This window comes from Rhinolophus sinicus, chromosome 14, assembly GCF_057876585.1.
Source record: "Rhinolophus sinicus isolate RSI-liver-muscle chromosome 14, RSI-T2T, whole genome shotgun sequence".
Taxonomy (NCBI): domain Eukaryota; kingdom Metazoa; phylum Chordata; class Mammalia; order Chiroptera; family Rhinolophidae; genus Rhinolophus; species Rhinolophus sinicus.
Window position 1 is genome coordinate 5,634,144 of NC_142514.1, and position 24,538 is coordinate 5,658,681.

Genomic DNA, 24,538 nt, shown 5'->3' on the forward strand with positions numbered 1-24,538 from the left:
CAAATTGAAGGTTTAAATTCTCACTTACTTTTTCCTTTTCTGCTAAAATACAATCCTACATTAAACCACATAATTATATTATAATTCTTCCTCCATTCACACTCCTCTTCCTAGGAAAAGCTGCATGTCAACCAGCACCAATTGTACATTCCACTGACATGATTCCTCTATTTACCTATCACATACACAGCAAAACAAACTATTTACAAACGTCCGTATGTTCTGACAAGTTCTCACTGATTCTAGTGCAATAGTGTAAGTCTCCTGATCAAGTGGAACGTAGTGAACATGCGCTGTTTTTCTGGCCTTCTCTCACCTATTCCCCCTACCAAACAGCTCCCTAATTTCATTGTGGGGAACTATTTTAGCCCCACCATGTGCAGTTTGGGGGAGGGGGAGTGCAACAGATCGCGGTTTCTGTCTTCTCTTGTCCAAGACACAGACATGCAATTCAAGCTTGGCCAACTGATTTTCCTCTTCTGGGAGCTCTGACAAGGCCAAGAGAACGTTGAATGGCAGCCATTCCGGTGGCAGCGCCCAGACAGAATCATCGGTAGTTTCTGCTGACCAGACTCAGCAAGGCCCTTGATCCAGGCGGGTTCCTACCCATTCCGGGAATTACCCCACCAACAAATTATCTGTGTGTGTGAGGTGGTCAATGTTCTCCAACTTGTATTCAAAACCCTTTAACGAATCCAATATGCACACGTTCGTTACATCAAAAACTATGTATTTTCTTTGTCAGTTGCTGAGTTAAGGGTTCAAATCCAGTAATCAGCATTAGCCTAAATATTCTGGAACAATTTACCTCTCTCATTCAGCTTACTTCTGGTAACTAAAAAGGTTATGCATTTACCTTTTTAACAATCGTTCTGTGTATATACAGAGAGTGCCAAAAAAATGTATACACATTTTAAGAAAGGAAAAAACTATTAAAACTGTAATACTCAATATACACCAGTAACAAAAGATGAATACGAGTCATGTGCATGTATTTTTTTGGCACCCCAGGTGTATATTTAGCAAGTGAGACAAACAATTTTCAAAAGCAGACAAGATGTAACTAATTTTAGGAGTAGAAAAAAAGAAAAGGACCAAAGTACAATTGACCCTTGAAAAACATGGGTTTGAAGTTCACGGGTCCCCTTATACTTGTATGTGGATTTTTTTCAATAAATATGGTAAACGTATTTTCTCTTCCTTATGATTTTCTTAATAATTTTTTTCTTGCTCACTTTATTGTAAGAATGCAGTATGTAACACATATAACGTATAAAATACATGTTAATTGATTATGTTATCAGTAAGGCTTCTGGTTAAGAGCACGCTAGCTATCAGTGGTTAAGTTTTGGGGGGTCAGAAGTTACACGGGGATTTCTTGGCTATGCATGGGGTCAGTACCCCTATCCTCCTCTGCATTGTTCAAGGTTCAACTGTAATTACATCATCATTTGCATTTTCTAAGAAACAGGCCTACCCCTTCTTCTTATTTCAACAGACGTGTGTTTGTTTTTTGTATTATCGTCAGAACTTATGCAAATATCCCTGTATTTTTGGCTTTCACCAGTTCTCACAGGCCAGCATCATCTTACAAACCAGCTCTGTGACCGTGGCCTCCGAGCCTTCATTTCCTCATCTGTGTAACAGGGAAATAATGACTCGATTGTATCGGGACATTTTGAAGGACTAGAAACAATCCGTGGAAAGCAAGCCCAGTACTGGAAAAGAGCAGGTGCTCTAGAAATGGTGGTTAGTTATCATCCATAGGTGCAGCTCCCTTCCCCCCTCATCGCTGTCTACTTGCACCCAAGTTCATGGTTCCCTTTGCAATCAGGCACTTTAGAAGACCCGAATTTTTCCCGATGGACTGGTGGGAATTTAACTGTCCAGGTGCCTCTGTTCCTCTTGAACTGTATGCGCTGTATGTCACATCACAATCTCAAGCCATGAAAGTCTATCTCCCTTTTCCTCTACAAGCACATCTTCCGTGCTCTCTGTTTTTAGGTCTGCCTAAATTCCAGTCTGCCATAACTAAGTGACAGGTGCGCTGGGATGCTGGTCCCCTCAGCCCCGAGGCACTGCACTCGTTTTCCATTTGTGTACTAGCTTGAAAAGGACCGAGACGCACTGGTCTAGAGCAATAATTCTCAAGCTTTAATGTGTGTTTCAATTACCTGGGAATCTTATTAAAACAGAAGTACGATTCAGTAGACCTGGAGTGGAACCTGAGATTCTACATCTGTAGCCAACTCTCAGGGGGTGACAATCTGTGGCCAACACCTGGAGCAGCAAGTGTCTGTCTAGCGTCCATGTCTCACTACATTTATTGACCCTTTCCTTATGAAATCAAAAAAGATATGGTTAGTCAAATTCCCATCACTTTCCCCTTTTTTGGGGTTACAGTAACATTAGAACAGCAGTTTCTCTTATTTCTTTTACCCTCATAAAGCACTAATTTTTTTTGTGCTAAATTTTTTTACATATGCACAATAATGTCCTAATATACATTAAAAGGCAAAATTTCTTGGGGCTCAGAAAAAAAGATAAAATGAAATTTCAACAGAAACAGAAAAATAAAAATTAATGTAATCCACATCTAACAGTACACTACAATGTGATTAAACATAAGAAATACATTTTCACAACTGTTCTAAGGACACACAACTTACAAAGCTAAGCAGTCATTGAAACCCAAGTCTACCTAGCAACAAAGCTCTTTCCCCTTGTTATGGGTTGAAGTCCACCCCCACCCCCAATTCATGATGAAGTGCTAACCCCCAGTACCTCAGAATGTGACCTCACTTGGAAAAAGGTCATTGCAGATATAATTAGTTAGGATGAGGTGGGCCCTAATCCAGTATGACTGGTGTCCTTATAAAAAGGAGAAATTTGGACCTAGAGATAGGCACACACAGAGAATGCCCCATGGAGACTGCAGTTATAGTAGGCACAAGGTGAGAGGCTTGGAACAGATGGATCCTTTCCTAGCATCTCCAAGGAAAGCTGGGCCCTGCCAACACCTTGATCTGGAACCTATGGCCTCTAGAGCTGTGAGACAATATATTTCTGTTGTTCAAGCTCCTCAGTTTGCGGTACTTTGTTATGCCAGCCCCAGGAAACTAACACACTGCCTCACGGTGATCCCTCCCAAACAAAAGCAAGGTCTGAAGATGATCACGCCAATTCGCAATTGTGTAGAAAGTGTGGTATGCCAGATGGAGATTCTGACAACTGGCATCCACTGAAAGGCATTAAGCAGATTAGTATTAGGTTTATTAAGTGCAAATGAACTTGTAACACATGTCAAACCACTTTCATTCAAGCAGGGCCTGAAGGTTCCTTTATCCCAGAATTCATGTTTCTTGTTACATAAAAATATTCTTGCAATCATCAGAAAAAGGTATGCCCCACCTCAAAATAAGAATGCCTCCAGAAGACACCTGCGCTTGCATGCACATCACGTCCAACTAAAATTCTTTTAAATATAAGAGACCTGGATAAAAAGTTACAGATCAAATGAGCTTTTACCCTCCCCCAAAAAATTTATGTCCTGAAACGTCAAATGCCAGAGTTTTGTCTAGCTTTATTTTAAAGAGGGTACGTCTGTCTGAGTGACTGCCACAGGTAAGCCTTCAATCATTCAGAGAATCAAGACTTTGAAACTGAATTCAGCCTTTTACCAGGTCAGAGACCAACCCATCAGTGAAATATCAGCAGCTAAATGTGGGGACATGTTAACATGCTGGTGACTCCCTCCTCTTTAAATAGGAACTCGAATCAAAGGAAAGTTATCCATAAAGAAACTAGTTTTGTATTTTTCCTTTTTGTTTTTAAGTAAAAGTTTCATTGACATATATATATACACACACACACACACACACACACACACATATATAAACACATGTTCAGAAAAGTGCAAAGCATGATAAATTCTCAGCAATTAAATAAACCCACATAACCAGCACTGTCACCATGAAACAGAACAGGAGCAAACCTCGGAGGGCGCCCGCTTCCTGCACTTCTCCACACACCAGCACCTATCAATGTAAGTAACTACGATCCTGACTTCAAAACACTAAAGGGAAGTTTTATCTGTTTTAAAACTTTATATAAAAGAAACCATGCAGTATTATACTCTTTTGTGTCCATTCAACATTATGCTTGATTAAACAGTCTACACTCTATGCCATTTCGATTCAAACTAGATCCCCAGGTTTCATTTTGTTTATTTTGGATTCTTTTCAGCTTAAATCCATTTGCATCAAAAGAAATTAACACTTCAATATTCAATGTATAATCAATTCTAGTTTCTAGGTCCTTTTTTAGTCCCCACTTCCTAATAATAATCAGAAGCATTTGCGAATAAAAAGGAAAAACGTTTTATTTCACCTAAGATTTCATAAATCACAAACTTAAAAGTTCTTTGTCTTTTAGATATAAAATTTATCTTCATGTAAAATTTCATACTTTTTTTCATAAAAGAAAGAACACAGATATAACACACTTGAAACTGTAACACACTCCTTAATTTTGATTTCTCCCCATGTTTGTGATGGAGATTTCTGTTATTCTAGGAATATCTAGGGTAAATGGGAGGAGAGTCAAACAAAATTATCAGTTGATATGACAGAATACAAGAAATGGAGAACCAGCTTAACAAGCACTTTTTAAAGAACATGTTTCTTTATCGAAATAGCAAGCAAAACTGATAAGCCAAAATGAAAAAACACCTCCCGGTAATTTGAATTTAATTTTTTGAATATTTTACCTGATCAGGAATAAATGGGTCATATAGTATCTAACTGAAAATAGTGGATACACTGTTGGTAAGAATGTAAGCTGGTACAGCCACTCGGGGAAACAATATGAAGGTTCCTCAAAAAAATAAAAATACAACTACCATAAGATTCTGCAAGTTCCACTTCTGGGTATACAGCTGGAGGAAATGAAACCACTACCTTGAAGAGATTCTGCACCCCTAAGTACATCACAGCATTATTTACAATAGCCATGACATGGAAATCACCTCAGTGTCCATCAAGGGATGAACAAATAGAGAAAACGGTGGTAAATATATACAGTGTAGTATTATTTAGCCATACAGAAGGAAATCCTGCCATTGCAACAACATGGATGAACCCTGAGGGCATGATGCTAAGTGAAAAAGTCAGACAGAGAAAGACAAACACTGTATGATATCACCTACATATGGAATTTAAAACAACCAAACTCATAAAAAACAGAACAGATTAGTGGTTGCGGGAGGAGAGAAATGGGTGAAGATAGTCAAAGGGTACAAACATCCAGTTAAGGAGAGTAAGTTCTGGGGATGTAACGTACAGCACGGTGACTATAATCAGAACACTGCATTGTATATTTGAAAGTTAAGAGAGTAAATCTTCCAAGTTCTCACCATACAAGAAAAGAAGTTAACTATGTGGACGAGCTGATGGATGCGGAGGTAATCATTTTGCAATATACACGTGGATAAAATCACCACACTGCACAGCTTCAACAATGTCTTTTGTCAACTGTATCTCAATAAAGCTGGGCGGGGGAGAAAATAGTGGAAAGAAATTAATATGCTACCCACAGCAAACTTTAGAAATCAATATGCTATGGTAAAGAAGCCCCAAAGGGAAATCTGGCTGCACACAGCTGTGTAATAAATCAATTTGTTACTGCGACAGTCATCTCAAAAGCAGAGGAATGGTTGATAGATAACAAAGAAGTCAGATTAGACACAGGGGCAATATGTAGAGCCCTGCACAGTTTCTGTTTTGTTTTTTATTTTAGAACAAGTCTGTTAAATCATTCATTGGGAAATCAATGATTCAAGAGAGACTTCAAGAAGAATTATTGGAATTTTGACATCATTAATCAGTCAATAGATTTTTGAAGGGTTTTCAGAAATTTATTTATTCAACAAATATTATGGAATGCTCACTATGTGTACACTGTTGTCATAGATGCCAAGAATGAAAAGCAAAACAAGAATTGCTGCTTTACGGAGGAGATATTATCTTAAAATAATAACGGAAAAAGTAGTCCATTATTACTGTTATAAGTGCTGGAAAAAAGATACATTGCAACGCCCTGACAGTATCCATGACGGAAGTCTGGGTGGCCTGGGAGAGGCAAGGCCACGACACCTGAAAGGACAAGGAGTAGGAAGTGTGTCTGTGTGGGTCTGAGCGAGGGGCTCGCCAGCCCGCCACCACAGCAACGCAAGGGCTGCGACAGGAGGTAACATGGGCAGCGTAACTAACCAACTGTCCAGTACGCTGAGCTCCGACGGACAGGATAAAGGTAAGTCCAGAGATAAGGAGCACGGGCAAGGAAGAGCTGCTTGTGACGTGCATGAGATGAAACCTTAGCTAGTGATAAATTCTAAAGAATACCTAACTTGTCAATAAAACCGCATTCTTCTCAGCCCAAATTATAGATGTGTTCCCCTAGGACAGGGAAATATACCTGTATAATCGTCTGTTTTTGTCCTCACAGTATCACTCACTGCTGGGCTCATTCTTAATGACATTTTGAGAGGTATCCATAATTTACACTTAATCTGAGTATTAAAACTAATTCAGAAGCGTACAAAGCAAAATAATAATACTCTGTGCTTTGTATCCAAAAGAAACAAACAAGCATGAAAGATCTACCATTCAACAACTAAGATGTCTCATGGAGTTCTTACCTAACCACTAACATCCAGCTAAGCATCCTGAATCTCCGCAGTTGGGTGAGGGTAACAGTTTTTCATCACTAACAAAAGACGTGACTGTAGTACTCTGCACCAAGAAAGAAAAAGACCGGAAAGGAAACCAAAGGAAAGAAAAACCAATCAAGTCCCATCAGGAATCTAATCACAGTACCCCACTTCTGATTCTTCAGTTGAGGCGAACCTGAAGAACAGGCAATATTTAACAAGCCTCTATTTATTTATTTTTATTTTTATTTTTTAATTTTATTTTATTAAATTTATTGGGGTGACAATTGTTAGTAAAATTACATAGATTTCAGGTGTACAATTCTGTATTACATCATCTATAAATCCCATTGTGTGTTCACCACCCAGAGTCAGTTCTCCTTCCATCACCATATATTCGATCCCCCTTACCCTCATCTCCCACCCCCCACCCCCACCCCCCTTACCCTCTGGCAACCACTAAACTATTGTCTGTGTCTATGAAACCTCTATTTAGAAAGAAACTTTTTGGAGAAAGCAACGAAGTCATTTAGCTTCCGATGCATCACCCAAAACTAAAAGACACCACTGAGCAAGTCAAAGACAGTCAGTCTCCTTACCAGAGTTGGACACCCACCGGCCCTGGCGGGGCTGCGGGGGAGCCCCAGTCCCGGCAGAAGCACGCCCCCCCCCCCAGCACGAGGGGGTCACGCTCTGAGCACCACAGAAAGCTTGCAAACCATTTCGGTTTCTACAGATCCTTTGTAACATGTTTAGCGTCCAGAGAGAGCCTATCTTTTCCACATTTCACAAGGGTCCTCTCATTTCTTCCCCAAACATTTTAAGAACCCACTGCTTTGTAAATAAGCCCTTAGCAATCTGCCTCCACATATTCTTCTAAACATGACGCAGGAAGGATTTCCTGTCATCCTGTACAAGGTGCAACATGAACGAATGTGCAAGTTCCCAAACTAGTTTTCTCAAAACTGGTTTTCTTTAAGGAAATATTCAGAACAGAGAGCAATAGTCCCATAAATGCGGGAAAAAGGCAGGATGTTTTTTACTGTTAAAGAGGTTTCCTTAACTGTGGGACTTCTCAGCGTCATTAATAACGACTCTCTCATGAGAAAGACAGTATGTGCAACATTTCCCACATGTATTTGACTACAAATATTTTGGGAAGTATCACCTCTAACACAGGAGTCACGTTCCATTGAGGAAGGCTGGCGTTGTGTCTGCCAGGGCAGCTGGCCGCTGATCACATCCCACATTGAGTTACTACGTATCAAGAGGAAAAGATAATAAATAACGTCTTTAAGTTCCCATACTAAAAATCTCTATCTAAGGGAGTTAACATATTCTATTCCTTTCTCACCACCTAGAACTAAACAGGCCCAAAGCAAGCAACTTGTGGTGACTCTCTAATGAGACACTCGCAGTGGCTTAGAAATTCTTACTATCTGACATCTGAGTCTGAATCTGACACTGACGGTTCTGTAACCTCCACTGACTCAGTCTCTACCGCAGAACTCTAACCTCTCTACAACCTCGACTTTGATACTTTTATATCAGAGCTGTCTTCTCAATCATCAACCAAGAAACTGTAGTAGTGAATACAAATTTATCTGTGTAAGTTCTAATACTATTAGGTTGGTGCAAAAGTTATTGCGTTTTTTGCGATTATTTTTAACCTTTTAAACCACAATTACTTTTGCACCAACCTACCGTGTTTCCCCGAAAATAAGACCTATCCGGACAATCAGCTCTAATGCGTCTTTTAGAGCAAAAATTAATATAATTAACTTTTTACTTATAGTAAAATAAGACCGGGTATATAACATAACATAATAAATATAAGATCAGGTCTTATATTAATGTTTGCTCCAAAAGACGCATTAGAGCTGATGGTCCACCTAGGTCTTATTTTCGGGGAAATACGGTAACATCTTTTGAAACTCAAAACTAATTCCTATGGCTGGCGGGGGAGGCGCGGGGTCTGGCAATTTATGCGAAGTTCAGAACAGTTACATTCTCCTCAGTAAAAAAACTGCACCAGGTTAATGACATAACATAATCTCTTTAACCTCCCTTTCCTAGAAAAACATCAAAACTGAGAGACTTTTAATCTGTTAATTACGGCTCAGATGAAATCCATGTCATTCCTCAGCACTCTGAGTAATTCAAACAAAATGATTTCAGCTAGTTTCACTGACTTCTAAAAGAAAAGTATCTTCACACACACAATCCATCAAATGGGAAAAGCCGAGTTTGCTGGTGCCCAGGAGGTTCTGAGTCTCGTTCCAGGGCATCTCATCTAGAAGCTGGATCTGCCTCTCTCTGCACAGTGCTAGAAACCTGAGGACACTGAATGAGCATCACAGATTTTCTGAAAAACAATGCCGGTTAGTTGGCTTCGTCTATTATCATTGATCAAAGAGCCGGAAGCTCAATTCTTTACGAAAAGGAGGATATGGGGAGAAATAAACCATGGCCTGAAGCTCATTAAAAATACCTCTCTACCTTCCGGTCACTCCTGGAGCCAGAGGAATGAAATGTAAAATTTCCTGTTTCCGAGAATCTTAAGGTTCCCCTGTCCCACCAGAGTCACTACATGCTAATTTGTGGAGAAGATAAAAAGCAAGGAGGAAGTCAGAAGATGACAAGTACTGAACAGATGGTCAAGGGGAGAAGCAGCAGCCTGAGCAAACAAGGACAGCACTGACAAATGCACAAGCGGGACGGAGGACCACGTGAGGCAGACAGACAGGAAGGGAACACATCCAGCGGGAGAAAGGGAGCCCACGCGTGCCCTCCCGAGTGTGTCTACCCACACCACCACCGACTGGGGTCCCGCGCTTCCTGAGCAGGGAGAGGGAGCTGGGACAGCGTCCCTCCAGCACACACGCCGCGTGCCCCAGTGGAAGGCCCTCACCTCCGGGTCTGTACACGACGTCGTCCTCCGTGATGTACGAGGTGATCTCGCCAGTGTCCGTCCTTTCGTAACGAGACTTTTTTTTCGGTGGCTTCTTCTTATTCTTCTTCGTGGCCTCCTCCGCGGTGGCACTATTGTCATTGTCCTCGTCGTCACTGTGATCACTCTCAGCATAATTCTTGGCTCCTCCTTCCAAGGTGCAGCTCCTGCGCGGCCTGGAATTCTCGCCCTCTCTTGCTTTGTCCCTTTTCTCCCTCTCTCGGTCCCGGTCCCGGTCCCGGTCCTTCTCTTTGTCTTTGTCTTTGTCAGCTGTCATGATTCGCCACGTGCCTTCTTCTGTCCTCTCACGGCTAGGCCTCCGTGAAAGGTAGACAGTAAGCCTGGGCTTCAGTCTTCTGAATTTCTCACTCAATTCCAGGGAAAATCCAACCACTCCAACAACCCCAACGTTTCAAAAATGCTAGGAGAGAAAAAAAAGAGAGAGAAATTGATTTTACTTTATCACTTTCTCACATTTTCTTCTTCAAATAATGTTTTGTTAAATGAATTTCTCACTCATGGTTTAGCCCTAAAAACTTCTCACAAGCCACAGGGAAAAAAGTACAAGTGATAAAAAATTTAAATATATACAGTTTATGGCCTCAGCTAGCATATGGTTTGGGATTTTCTACCACACCAATAATGAAAAATGTCTGAATGTATAAGAATAAACTATACTTTCTGTTCACCAATTGTTTTCTCTTTTATTTAAGGAAAAAGTGTACACAAGTAGGTAACATATAATGGGTATAATTATACAAAAGGCGCTTCATAACCATAAAATTAATTTAAAAGGAAAAACACCTGTAGTAAAAATTATTTCTACCTAAAAATAAAAATAATTTGAATAGCCTTGGAAAATGTCTCAGGATGTCTCTTGGTGTTACTATCCTCTGAAGACTCTTTCTAGCCACTTCTCAAATTTCCAGAGCTTTCCCAAGAATAAACATAAGAGTTGACTCAAATAAAAGTGACAATTTCAAAGAAAGATTCTTTTGCCTTCTATTATATTTGTTCACATCTTCTGAGTCTACTATTCTAGTTATTTTCCAGGATAAATGGTTTCTGGAAAGACATATTATCTCTGCCTTAACAAAACATAACAGCTGCCAAAAACAACCTTCCATCTTCAGGGAACATTAGGTGGTTTTTACATTCTTCCAAATTTTCACTATTAATAGCTTCCCTAATAAACTCCTCCCTAGAACTAAACCCAAAAAGGAAAGCACGAAGTTTTTAAGAGATTAAAATGAGAAGAGTGAATACCAAACTCCAACCCAATACAATTCTAATAAAAATTTTATAGGAGGGAAAATAATGTTTTGTTTACAAGTCAGTTTTGGAACAGTCATAATAGCCTGCAATTTATCTTTTGCAATCTTTTATCATCTTCCCCAGTATTTCATCTAATTTGTCCAACAAACTGTACCAAACACTATCTATGTGCCAGGTGTTGGGAACTACAGGTACAATGATGGAAAAACTCATGATCCTTGCCCTCAATGTTCTAATGCAAAAAAAGGAGACAAACGATCAATGAGAACCATCTGTTTCTCATGTTACTAGGGCCAGATAGGAAACAATATATGCAAACAAACAAAAGATTGGTCCTCTTTACTTCAACAACAAACAAATCAGTTTGCAATTATATGCCTCAGAAGCAGAGGAAATTCTCATTGGTCATGCCAAAGCCATAAAAATAATCATATACTTTCTTCAAAACTCATAGGTCAGACCTGATACCAGAAAAGACCTACCCATAAAACACTTCAAATATCCTTAGGCATTCAGGAAAATAAAAAATGTTAACAACAACTTTTGGGAGCTAGACCGATGAAGAAGCAATAATGCTGACAATCTATAAGCCAAGTCAGAAATATGAAAGCATGGAGCACAAACCGAGATTACTTCCTTCCACATAGGAAATGTGCTTTCAGATAGGATTTCAATTTTCTAAACATATTTCAAGAAAATGAAAAATTATTCCAGTGCCTGCAAAACTTCTGCCTAGATAAATCATCTGTTAAACAGACAGTAATAAACTCCAAAGTTCCCGTAGGCCACTGGTGTTAGCAATTGAAAATACGGAAAAAGACATATTACTTTCTCCACCGAGCTTAAGTTTAGAGCATGAACAAGCCAATCATGTAAGAAAAAAAACTATAAGCTAACACAGTTGTTAAAAAACATTCCTCTGACACTGAAAACATACCCAGGTCTACTGAGAATGTAAACTGAACAAGGAACTTAGGCTGAAAACCTCTCAGATGCAGCTCAGGACAGACACACTTCTGATTAATTTAACAAAAAAGATCATTCTCTCCAGGGTTAACAAGATAACTGCTCCAGAAAATCGTGTAAAAATATTATTTTAGCACTCAGAAAGGAAGAAATAGGTCCAAATTGTGCATTCCACACTACTCCCTACAAAAATCATACAGTTTCTGTCTACAAAGAAATCTGAGTTGTTTCTGCAAAGAGTGAGCAAGAAAGAAAACTTCAAGAAAAAACAGAGAGGGCATTGACAAAACGTCTGTGTGTGTTTGTGTGAGCCAACTTTCAGATAACTAAGACTGATAATCCAAAGGAAAAGTCAATCCAATTACCATACACATTTGGCTCTAATATATAGCTGGGTGGGGATATATATTTTTTCCTCTGCATTTACGATAGTAATTATAATTTTTCTGAGCCTCATTATACAATGACCAACATACAACAATGTGACATTTGAGAAAAGGGGCCCAGAGAGGAACCAGATGGCACTGAGATGGGTAGTTGTCACTTTACTAGATCAATTTGCTAGAAATGACTCCAGACAACAGCATCTTTCTATCGAGGAGCTTACAGATCAGGTCCCTGCTACCATCTCATTTGATCCTTCCTCGCAACAAGGCAGTGAAGTACCCGACAGAGGCCAGCACTCCCACTTTAGAGACTACAGAAAGGGAACTGAGACCAGCAGCAGCGCCAGGCCCCACAGCCACTGAGGCGAAGGCACATCTTCCGCACGAGAATCCCATCAGACCTGTTTCCAACCTGCTCCTCAGGTCAGGACCCGTGCTGCCAGAGGAACCAGCTCTTGGAGGTGCCAACGTTTGCCACGTGTCTCCATGCTGATAATTCAGACGGGCAGATTTAGGAAACACACTCACTCTGCCCTCTCCCTCCAAAACAGAGGACAGTTTTCTCCAGTAAGAAAGACAAACACAATGAAAGTATCTCTGGTGATCCACTGCTCAACCCAGTTAAACAGGAAACATGGTATCAGATACTTTAATGAACAAATAACAAAAGGAAAACCATCTAATTTAGAACACATTTCAGAGTCACAATCTTCATCTATTCACTGAACCAATGTCTAACGGATGCTTACTACTTGCGAGGTACTGCTCCAGGTGAAAGGAAAACAGCAAAAAAAAACACACGCAGTGGCTCAGGCGGTTGGAGCTAAGTGCTCCTAACTCCGAAGGCTGCCGGTTCGATTCCCACATGGGCCAGTGGGCTCTCAACCACAAGGTTGCCGGTTCAACTCCTCGAGTCCCACAAGGGATGGTGGGCTCCGCCCCCTGCAACTAAGATTGAACATGGCACCTTGAGCTGAGCTGCCGCTGAGCTTCCGGATGGCTCAGCTGGTTGGAGTGCATCCTCTCAACCACAAGGTTGCCGGTTCGACTCCCGCAAGGGATGGTGGGCTGTGCCCCCTGCAACTAGAAAACGACAACTGGACCTGGAGCTGAGCTGCGCCCTCCACAACTAAGATTGAAAGGACAACAACTTGACTTGGAAAAAAGTCCTGGAAGTACACACTGTTCCCCAATAAAGTCCTGTTCCCCTTCCCCAATAAAATCTTTACAAAAAACAAAAACACACACAAACTTCCCTGCCCTTGTGGAGTTGATTTCTAGGAAGCGGAGAATGGAGAACGACCATAAACAAAAGGATAATAAAGTTAAGTCCTCACTTAGTATCTTCCATAGGTTCTGAGACCTGCAGCAAAACGACGCATGATGAAACCAATTTTACTATAGGCTAATTGATGAAACAAGAGTTAAGTTCCTGTTGCGTCTCATCAACGTTGTAACGAATGACACTGAATGGAACTATGTTATTCACACACACACACACATATGAAAAGATCTTAAGGCGAGTTCAATGGGAACAGGGGTGTGGCCAGACTGCAATTTTAAACGATGGTCAAAGAAGGTCTCGCTACGATGGCTTGGCCCCTAAGAGTGTCAGAGGGGAAGCCATGGGGACATATGAAAGAAGACCACTGCAGCAGAGAGAAAAGCAGGTGCAAACGTCCAGAGGCAGGAGTGAGCCGGGCTCACGCAGCCACAGGAGGCCAGAGGGGCTGCGCTGGCAACGAGGGAGAGGGAAATGGCCGGAGATGAGCTCGGAGAGGTGAAAGGGGGCCGGATCCTGCCACGCCTTAGCGGCCAGGGGAAGGACCTGGGCCTTTCCTCAAGTGTCGTCAGGTGACTAGAATGACACTTCAGCCACTGCAGGGATCCGTGTGGCAGAAAAAGACATGAGCTGACTTCTGTTTAAGCTCCCTCTGGCTGTGGAGAGAAAAACCTGAAGCGATGCGGCAGGAAGCCTGGTGAGGGGGAGGCTCATTTCAAAGCCCCCGTAAGAGGGAACAGGAGCTGTGCAGACCAAGGTAGCAGCAGCAGAGAAGGAGACAGGTCTGCTTTTCGTATGTTTAAGGGAAGGGTCCAACAGGCTGTGCTGACGACCTGGGCAGGTGTGGCTTATGTGACCACGGAAGGAGTCAGACAGCTCCACGGGCTCTGACATGAGCAACTGGATGGGTGAAGCTGATATTCTGCAAGTTTGGGGGGAAGATTAGGAGCTCAGGCACGAACATGGTAAGTTTAAGAAGCCTATAAAAACCACATAAAGATTTCAAGTAGGCAGAGGTCCAAGCTGGAGATAAAATTTTAGTTTTTAATTTAGTTTGTAAGGACATAAGATTGAGTGAGGTCACCAAGGAAATGAGTGTAAATAGTTTTTCTGATAAAAAATTTAAAACCACAAAAACATGTATTACTCATGCTTGAGTGAAAAGGATATTCAAAAAACTTGCAAATGACACATTTCCAAAAGCAGTACCCCTAGGACCCATAAAATAGTACGCTCCTCACTAGTTCCCAGATTTTTCAGATTGTACTTCATCATTTTATCTTAACTGAGAAAACATGGTCAGCTAGCTTCCTTTTATTTTAATCTAATCAGGGGCAAGCCCTCCGATGGAGTCATTAACACGCTCTTCATTACTTCCGGGCATGTCCACCTCTCCACCCCTCCAAATATCATTTGCCTCTTCAAAATGAAGCCAACCACCACCCACAAACACCTCACACTATTTATCAGAACTGATTCGGATAAAATACGAAAATTTGCACCATGCGCAGGGTCCAAGCCTCCTTTAAGAAAACCACTTCCTGTCACTATTTAACCTGTCCCAGGAGACTTGGCCCCGTGACACAACTGCAAGAAGACTGGGCTGAGAAGCCAAACTCCAAGTTCTTGGCACTGCCACGCGCTGCACAGCCTGGGGAACCCGTTTCACTGCTGTAAAAGGAGGACAGTAAACAGCTACTGCACAGAGCTGCTGAGAGAATTAGGTTAAGCAGGTATCATATGTAAATACACACAGATTGCCAAGCGCTTTACAAATGTAAACTGCCAATACCATATTCTTAGATGAGTAATATGTATATTCTTATTACCTACCACAGTCACTGAAACCACTCCCACTGACGCCGTCTCTTTTCCGTATCAAACCCACCCATTTTCATCCTCATTATCATCTCACTATTGAACATCCTCCGACAGGACTGACACACACCTTCCGGCTGGAAAGGCTCTTTTCCTTTGCTCTCCTGGCAAGGTCCTCTCTTGGGTCTACCTAACTGCTCCTCCATCCCCAGGGGGCCCACCAGTGTAGGAGTTCTTTGGGGTGCTGTCCATAGGCCTTTTTTCATCCTAATCAATCTCATACATGTCCGTCAGCCCGCAAGTATGATGCACACACAGGTGACAGCCACAAACGCACGTGTCTACCAAAATTCTCCTGCGGAGCCAGATGCCTGTGACAACTGCCCACCTGAAGTCTCTTCTTGGATGTCTCAAAGGTACCTCAATATGTCCAAACCAAAGGCCCCAAATGAGTCCCTCTTCTAGATGGGCTCTCGGGGTGACTGGTGCGCCTGCCCCTTCTGCGATGCCAGCTGGACACCTAACCAGCACCTGGGGTGCCTCCTCTCTCCTTCAGCGTGTTGTCTATAAATTCTGTCACTGCGACGTTATAAACGCCTCTCGAAAGCATCTCCTGCAGAACACCTCCAACACGTGCCTTCATTAAAGCTACTGTAATAGTGCGGCTTTTCTGGACCACTTCAGTTGGCTTCGCTTTCAGGCCACTCCTCTAGAAGCACGACAAGTCTCTCCTACACTGTAGCCAGGGTGCTCTTCTTTCCAAAAGGCTACTGTGACTGTCAGTCTTCACCTCAGAATCCTCTGAGACTTGCCACTGCTGTCAGCTAAAAACCCAAATCCACACCGTCCTCTCTAAGGCCCGGACCGTCTCACCCGGCCTCCTTTGCACCACTCACTGCCCTCTGCACCCCACACGCGAGCCTCCCCCCAGTTCCCTGAACACACTCCTACCTGGAGTGAGTCCTTTGCTCAGGTTCCACCTTCTACCTGATACTCGTCCCCTCTCCTGGCCTAGACACCGCTTACTCTTCCTTCAGGTCACAGCTCAACAGCAACTTGCTCAAGCTGTTCATTCTTATCCAAAAGGACATTAAATCCTTCTGCAGCACGTTCCACAACTGTAATTTCACAGTTGTGTGTGTGATCACATCGGTCTCTACCGCCAAGCGAGGGGCTCCGTGAGGGGCTGACCCTTGGCTGTTTTGGCCTCTGTTGTCTTCTCAGCTCCTCACTCACTGCCTGGCACGTACAGATGAGTAAGAAATGACTTCTTCCTGCCACCCCTCTCACACATAAGCTAGATCAATCAATCAAGAGGGCACTGTGATGAGACTTTTATTTGGGAAACAAAGTATTTCCTGAGCAAATCACTGAGGTGGTGCTTGGGCTGGCTCATAAACCAGGAACGGGATAAGGAGGAGCAAAAAGAAGAAAGCATTCCAGGGAGAGGAAGTTCAGTAAAAAGTGTTCAATTAAACCGCTGTCCTTGATGGGAGCTACAGGGAAAAAACAAGTGGAAAATAAGCTTGACAAGAGAGGGGTGGATAAAGAAAGCCCCTAAAGTAATAGAGCAGCTAATACTCACTGAGCACGTTACACATGTAAATGCATTTAAGATTCATTATAACAAGAGTTACAAAATAATTTATTTTCTAAACTGAGAGTTAAAGATTAATAATTCTTCAGAAAAAAACATATAAACTAGGTCATATGATCATCCTAACTATAACGTCATTCAATAGCTCCTATTGTTATGTACGTTTTCCCAATGTAAAAGTAAGCACAGAGACGCTGAGCACATAGACCAAAATCACACAACTATGTGTTAGACCTAGTATTATGATCCCAGGCTGCTAACTCCAGAGCTTATACTCTTAAGCACAAGACTATATACTGCCTTAAATTACACGGTCTTTATATACAATGGAATATTACAAGGCCATAAAAAAGAATGAAATCTTACCATTGTGACAACATGAATGGACCTAGAGGGTATTATGCTAAGTGAAATAAGTCAGACAGAAAAAGACAAATACTATACCATTTCGCTTATATGTGGAATCTAAAAAACAAATGAACAAACAAAACAGAAACAGACTCATAGATACAGAGAACAAACTAATGGTTGATAGATGGGAGACTGGGTGAAAAAGTGAAAGGATTAAGAAGTATAAACTGGCAGTTACAAAACAGTCACAGGTATGTAAAGTAAAACATAGGGAATATAGTCTGTAATACTGCAATAAATATGTATGGTGCCAGGTGGGTACTAGACTTATCAGGGGATCACTCTCTAAATTATATAAGTGTCTAATCATTATACTGTATACCTGAAACTAATACAATATTGAATGTCAACTGTAATTGAAAATGAAATTTTTTTTAATTACACAGCCTTAAAAGACAAGTTATCCAGTACAATACAGTAGACTAAGCAAACAGGGTATAATTGTAGACTCTTGAGATGAAAACAGCATTTTGGAAACATTCATTTTATCTGGCAGGAGATATTTTCTATCTAGAATCGTTAGTGCCATCCAAACAAGCCTGCTTTCAAATTCACTACTTCTGAAAGCCTAAATCAAGAACTAAAGCACCTCAAGAACTTCTGCCTTTGCCATTTCTGCATTTACTGTACCTCAATAAATGCATTAGCATTTTCCTTTAAGAACAAAATGAGACCATCGAAGTGTAGAAGACCAGTGAGCTACCCCCTCTGCTGGGCCCTGCCTCCAAGAGAAGCAGCTGACGCCAGAAAGCTGCAACTGAGCAACTTCTTTCAAAGGGAAATCAGTTTTCTTTTCCTATTCCCTTTCATACCAATACCCTGGGAAAGAAAATGTAATAACTTTAAATCTTTACAGCAAAAGAAAAGCAGTTGGTTACCTACAAGGGAGCTCCCATAAGACTGTCAGCTGATTTCTCAACAGAAACTATGAGGTCGGACAATTAAGTTCATGAACTGGTTGCACCGATGTTGCTAACCTTTTTTGATATCAAAGGGATTATTCATTATGAATTTGTACCAACTGGACAAACAGTTAACCAAGGTTACTCTTTGGAAGTGCTGAAAAGGCTGCGTGGAAAAGTTAAACAACCTGAACTTTTCGCCAATAATTCATGGCTCTTGCATCACGACAACACACCAGCTCACACGGCACTGCCTGTGAGGGAGTTTTTAGCCAGTAAACAAATAACTGTATTGGAACATCTTCCCTACTCACCTGATCTGGCCCCCAATGACTTCTTTCTTTACCCGAAAATATTGAAAGAAAGACATTTTGATAACATTCAGGACATCAAGGGTAATATGACGACAGCTATGATGTCCATTCCAGGAAAAAAGAGTTCTAAAATTGCTTTGAAGGGTGCACTAGATGCTGGCATCAGTGCATAGCTTCCCAAGGGTAGAGTCCTTCGAAAGTGACCATAGTGATATTCAGCAATGAGATATGCAGGTCTTTTTCTAGGATGAGTTCGCAAACTTAATTGTCCGACCTCATATGCAGGGCAGAAGGAATTGGCAGGAAATACTCAAAGTGATGAAAAGCAGGAACCTACAACAAAGATTACTCTACCCAGCACAGCTATCATTTAGAATCGAACGACAGGTAAAGAGCTTCCCAGACAAGAAAAAGCTAAAGGAGAAGTTCATCATCACCAAACTGATATTGCAAGAGGGAGACTGGGAGAGGAAGAGGAGGAGAAAAATATTAATAATAAAATGGTAGTAACCACGTATCAACAATAACTTTAAATGTGAATGGATTAAACGCTCCAATCAAAAGACATAGGGTGGCTGAATGGATAAGAAAACAAGATCCTTACATATGCTGCCTATAAGAAACTCACTTCAGATTGAAACACACAGAGGCTGAAAGGAATGGAAAAAGATGTTTCATGAAAATGGAAACAAACAAACAAACAAAAATCTGGGGTGGCAATACTTACACCAGACAAAATAGACTTTAAAACAAAGACCATAACAAGAGACAAAGAAGGACCCAGTAATTCCACTTCTGGGTGTTTATCCAAAGACACCCAAATGCTAATTCGAAAAGACATGTGCATTCATACATTCACTGCAACATTATTTACAACAGCCAAGATATGGAAGCAACCTGAGTGCCCACCAATAGATGACTGGATAAAGAAGAGGTGGTGCATATATACACAATGGCGAATTACTCAGCCATAAAAAAAGAATGAAATCTGGCCACCTGCAACAACATGGATGGATGCAGAGGGTATTATGCTAAGTGAAGTAAGTCAGAAAGAGAAAAGACAAATACCATATGATCTCACTTATACGTGGAATCTAAAAAACAAAATAAATGAACAAACAAAACAGAAACAAACCCATAGATACAGAGAACATTTTGATGGTTGCCAGATAAGAGTGGGGTTGAGAGAATGGGTAAACAGAGGAAGGAATTAAGAAGTTCTAATTGGTAGTTACAAAATTAGTCATGAGGATGTAAAGTATGGATAGGGAATATAGTCAGTAGTATTGTAATAACCATGTATGGTGTCAGATGGGCACCAGATTTATCGAGGTGATCACTTCATAAGTTATATAAATGTCTAATCACTATGTTGTATACCTGAAGTATTATACGTCAATTGCAATCGAAAGTGTTTTTTTTTAAGTTATTTCCAAAATGTAATGCTTTTAGCACTGGAAAGGGAATTGTCACCCTTAACATTTGTACTCACTGGATCAGAAAAAAGGCATTCTCATAAACAGCAACCTGCTGCAGAGAATACATCAAATATGCCACAGAATCACGGATGAAGATGCAAGGTAACACTGAAATATGAGGTCAGCAGATCTGGGAACCCATGCAGAGGGAAGACTAGGTTTTATCTGAAACTGATGTGGTATTGAGAATATTCTTACATGTAAAAATATATGGATTGTGAAGTTCTCCCACCTGACCAAATCCAACCACATAAGCCAATGGCTACATATGCCCCTCCAACGATTCTCTACATTTGGGGTTAACGAATTCTTAAACTCAATCAATCCTGAGTTTATATACACATTCCCAGAACACGTCTTATTGAAAGAACCTAAATAACTGAGATGGGATGCATTAGTCAAATTCAGAGTGGCCTTTGTGTTACCAACACAGAAGGAAGTGCAGAATGAATGCCCCTTAATCAGAAGTAGGTGTAATGCTTAGAGTGGCATTTCCTCAACTCTTTCAGAAGCTTTGGAGGGAAAATGAGAGAACTAAGATAGTGGACTCCGACAAGTAGGCATCTTAATTTCTTCCAAAAAGACATAATAACAAAATATAGGACCTACAAAAGGTGGGAGAAGTACCCAGGACAGTAAAACTCTAGGTTACAGTTAACAACTCAATTAGAATTAAATAACAAACAATATATAATCTCTTTATTTGAAGAGGAAGGAATTCCCAAAGATGAGGTGCCCAACGAGGTTTTAAAATTAAAAAATCCTTCCTTTCTTTAAAGAACCCACACTTATTCATACAAACAATTGCTTTCCTACACTGTCAATTGTGAAGTTTTGGACAATTATAGACAGAATTTTTTACTTTTGCATGCTGCCTGCTGTTGTGTCTCTTCTCATCAGTGTGTGAAGGAAGCGGGGGCTTCTCAACTGTGGCCCAATTAACATTTTCAGCCGGATCACTCTTTGTTGCGGGGGTTGGCCTGCCCTGTGCATTATCTCTGGTCTCTACCCATGTAAATTCGAGTAGCATGAGCCACTGCTCCAGTCAGGACGACGAAATATAGCTCCAAATATTGCCACATATCCCCTGGGGAGCAAAGCTGTTCACAGTTGAGAACTACTGCTTTAAACAAATAAAACTGTCTATCGCTGAGATTTCAAAGGGTTAAGCATCTGTGTTTATTCAAAATTATGCTTGACCAATATGGAACCTATAAAGCTAACACCATTACAAAAAGTATAATGCAGCATGTTCTTTGTTCTCTGAAATAAACCGGACTAATTCAAAACACTGCCTGAAACAGTAATTACACAGATGTGTGAAGCTGAATCTGGAAAACAGAAGAACAACAAAATCTTGGTGTTTCCTGGCACGTCCTGCAGGTTGTTAGGAGCGGTATTACTCACTGGTGGCCTGCACTGGTCATGGGGCCATGTGGATGTTTCTGTTATCATAGAACTAAAGAGAAAACCTGTGTCCACAGTGCCAAGTACAAGGTAAACCAAAACCCATGAAAACCAAGTCCCTGATGTGAAAGGGGAAAGATTTCCTAAACTTGCTTTCCCGAAGCATGGCCGGAAATAGAAAACCAAGAGTAGAAAAGATGGACACAAAAAAACCAAGCAGACGGATAAATAAAAGATGGTATATCCATACAATAGAACATTATTCATCAATAAAAAGAAAGGTACTGATACATGTCATAACATGGATGAACCGGGAAAACACGCTATGGGAAGAAAGCCAGTCACCAAAGACCACATAACATAAGATCCCATTTATAGTCAATGTCCAGAAAAGGCACATCCACAGCGGCACAAAGCAGATGAGTGGCTGTCTGGGGTTGGAGACGTGGATGGGCAGTGACCGCTATATTATGGGCTTCTTTTGGGGGGGTGATAAAACTGTTCTAGAATTGATGATGGTGACGACTTCACGTATCTGTGAATATACTAAAGGCCATTAAATTGTACACTTGAAATAGGTCAATTATGATATGCGAATTGTAATTTCAATAAGGCTGTTAAACAGACACACACAAACAGCAACATTACAAACTAATAAGAAAAAGCGTAAGCGTGCTACAGCTAAAAACATGCATCTGGCTATAAAATTCTCAAGGATGGGTTCCACCTCTGCAATCGAGAAAAACCACCTCTTAAAATTGTAAAATATAGCTAATTAAACACATAAAAGAAGAAGTTTTATTTTGTGTAATGCTGAGAATGAAAGAAAAACCTTCTTTGAACCACAGTGATCTTTAATATGCAGCAATACTTAGTCAGAGTTACTACCTTTGCACAATATGTTCAAAAGTAGGTAAATCGGACAGGGTTTCTTTCACTTCGCAGAGCTCCAATATTAAAGTAATTTGCAACCACGGCACATCAGCTCTCAGTATTTGATGAAAGCAAATGACAGGGTGGATTTTATACTTAACACAATTACACTTCACACATGTATGAAAAACCAAAAGCTTTCATAATACACTTCTAATTCATGGGTACATATTATATCAAGAGAAAAGAGAACCATAAAACTCACTGCAGCAGTCCTAAAAGCACTAGAATCTGAGTCTTAGATGAAAAGGAAAAGTAGCTCTGACTAAAAGCAAAAGTCTAAGCCAAAATTCAATTTGCCATGCTCTATGTCTGAGCTATTCTAACTGGGTGTGATTCTAGGTTGACCAAGGGTATGACCCTGCCATCTCTGCTAACTTAACATCATTCAAAGAGAAAGCAGAAGCACCACTAGAACTATTCAATTCCAGAGGCCAACTAGCAAGTGACCACAGAGGGTGACGGTCCAGGGCCTGAACCACTTAAATGCTGCAGCTGTAACACTGACCAAAACACCCCACCGATGTCCAGGGCAGAGCCCCGTCAATTCCTCCATTAATTCAGAAATATTTATTGAGCATCTACTAGGTGCCATGCACAGTCCTAAGATTTATAGATACACCCAGAATACATGCAATCTCTCTCCTCAGAGGGCTTCCAGTTTACTAGGGGAGGGGCGCAGACAATAAACAAACAAGTAAGCACACAGCATATCAGCTAGTGATAAGTGCTACGGAAGAAAATTAAGCTGGGCAAAGGGGACAGAAGGGTTGTTTATTTAAGGTAATCAATGATAAGGAGTCATGTAACGTAACAGAAGGAAGCAAGGTGTGGTGATCTAGGGGGAAAGCATTCTAGGCAGAGAGAAAAGCAAGTACAGAGGCCTGAGACAGAAGCAAGCCTGGCATATCCAAACAACAGCAAAAGGCTGAAGCAGTGATGGCAAAGAAAGTCGGAAATAAGGAGAGAGCAGGGGGGCATTTACTGCAAAAAGAGAAAAGCCATTGGAGGGTTCTGCATAGAGAATTAATGAGAGCCTCCTTCTGGCTGCTGCTGGAGGCAAGGTAGTGGTAGGTACTGCAGGTGGTAAAAAGTGGGCATCAGATTGTGGCTCGATAGGTTCTACAGGCAGAGCCATCTGAATCTGCTGTCAGATGGTAACAGACGATGAGAGAAAGAGGAGAGTCAAAGAAGAGGCTGAGATTTGGGCCTGAGCAACTCGAAGAGTAGAGTTGTCATTTACTGATATGAAGAGCAGGAAAACTGGGAATCCGGATTGCAACATGTTAAGTTTGAGATGCCTAGTAGACACCCAAGCCGGACAATCAGCTCTAATGCATCTTTTGGAGCAAAAATTAATATAAGACCCGGTCTTATTTTACTATAAGACCTGGTCAACATAATATAATAGAATAGAATAGAATAAATATAATATAATATAATAAATATAATAAATATAATAATATAATATAATATATCAGGTCTCATATTAATTTTTGCTCCAAAAGAGACATTAGAGCTGCCTGTCCCGCTAGGTCCTATTTTCGGGGAAACACGGTAGTAGTAGAGCTCAGAAAGCTCTGGGGTAGAGTTACAAATCCAGGAGACCTCAAGGTACAGAAAGTCCCAACAATCATGAGGCTGGATGGTATCAAAACAAATTAATGTGGATGAAATATCCAAGGTGGCAAGAGGATCCTTTGAAGCAAATGCGACATTACGGACAGGCCAAGTAAGCTTGCTGGCTGCCAGTGGAGCTGCAGTTAGAGGACATGGAAAGACTGTTTCAGGATAGGATCATGTTCTGAAAATCCTGAGATGAAAATGATACACTGATGTTTTCACAGAGAGACACTCTACATATGTAACAGTTTCCTATAGACAAATTCCACATTAATGATGTTACCAAGTGTTGCGTTTAATAAAATCCAGGCTACTATAGTCTTGGCTGGTTTCCACTCTAGGAAGACACACAAGCTAGGAACCCCACCTCCCATGTTTCAAAGGGAAATACACCAGCTGTCCAAATAAAGAGACTGGGGAAGGGAGATGGGGGGGGGGGGGGCAGTCCATGTGGTGAAGGATTCTTACCTTGCAAATTAATTTTTTA

General features: G+C 41.0%; 1 protein-coding gene across 6 annotated transcripts in view; it reads right to left on the bottom strand.

Moving 5' to 3' along the window:
* Positions 1-24,538, bottom strand: part of RERE (arginine-glutamic acid dipeptide repeats) — a 389,341-nt gene that overhangs the window by 231,545 nt on the left and 133,258 nt on the right. For all 6 annotated transcript variants that reach the window (XM_019746719.3, XM_088790100.1, XM_019746721.3 and 3 more), the window contains exon 2: positions 9,621-10,080. In XM_019746719.3, the coding sequence (XP_019602278.2) occupies positions 9,621-9,936 (316 nt within the window). In that variant the 5' untranslated portion in view covers positions 9,937-10,080. The remainder of the gene's footprint in view (positions 1-9,620; positions 10,081-24,538) is intronic.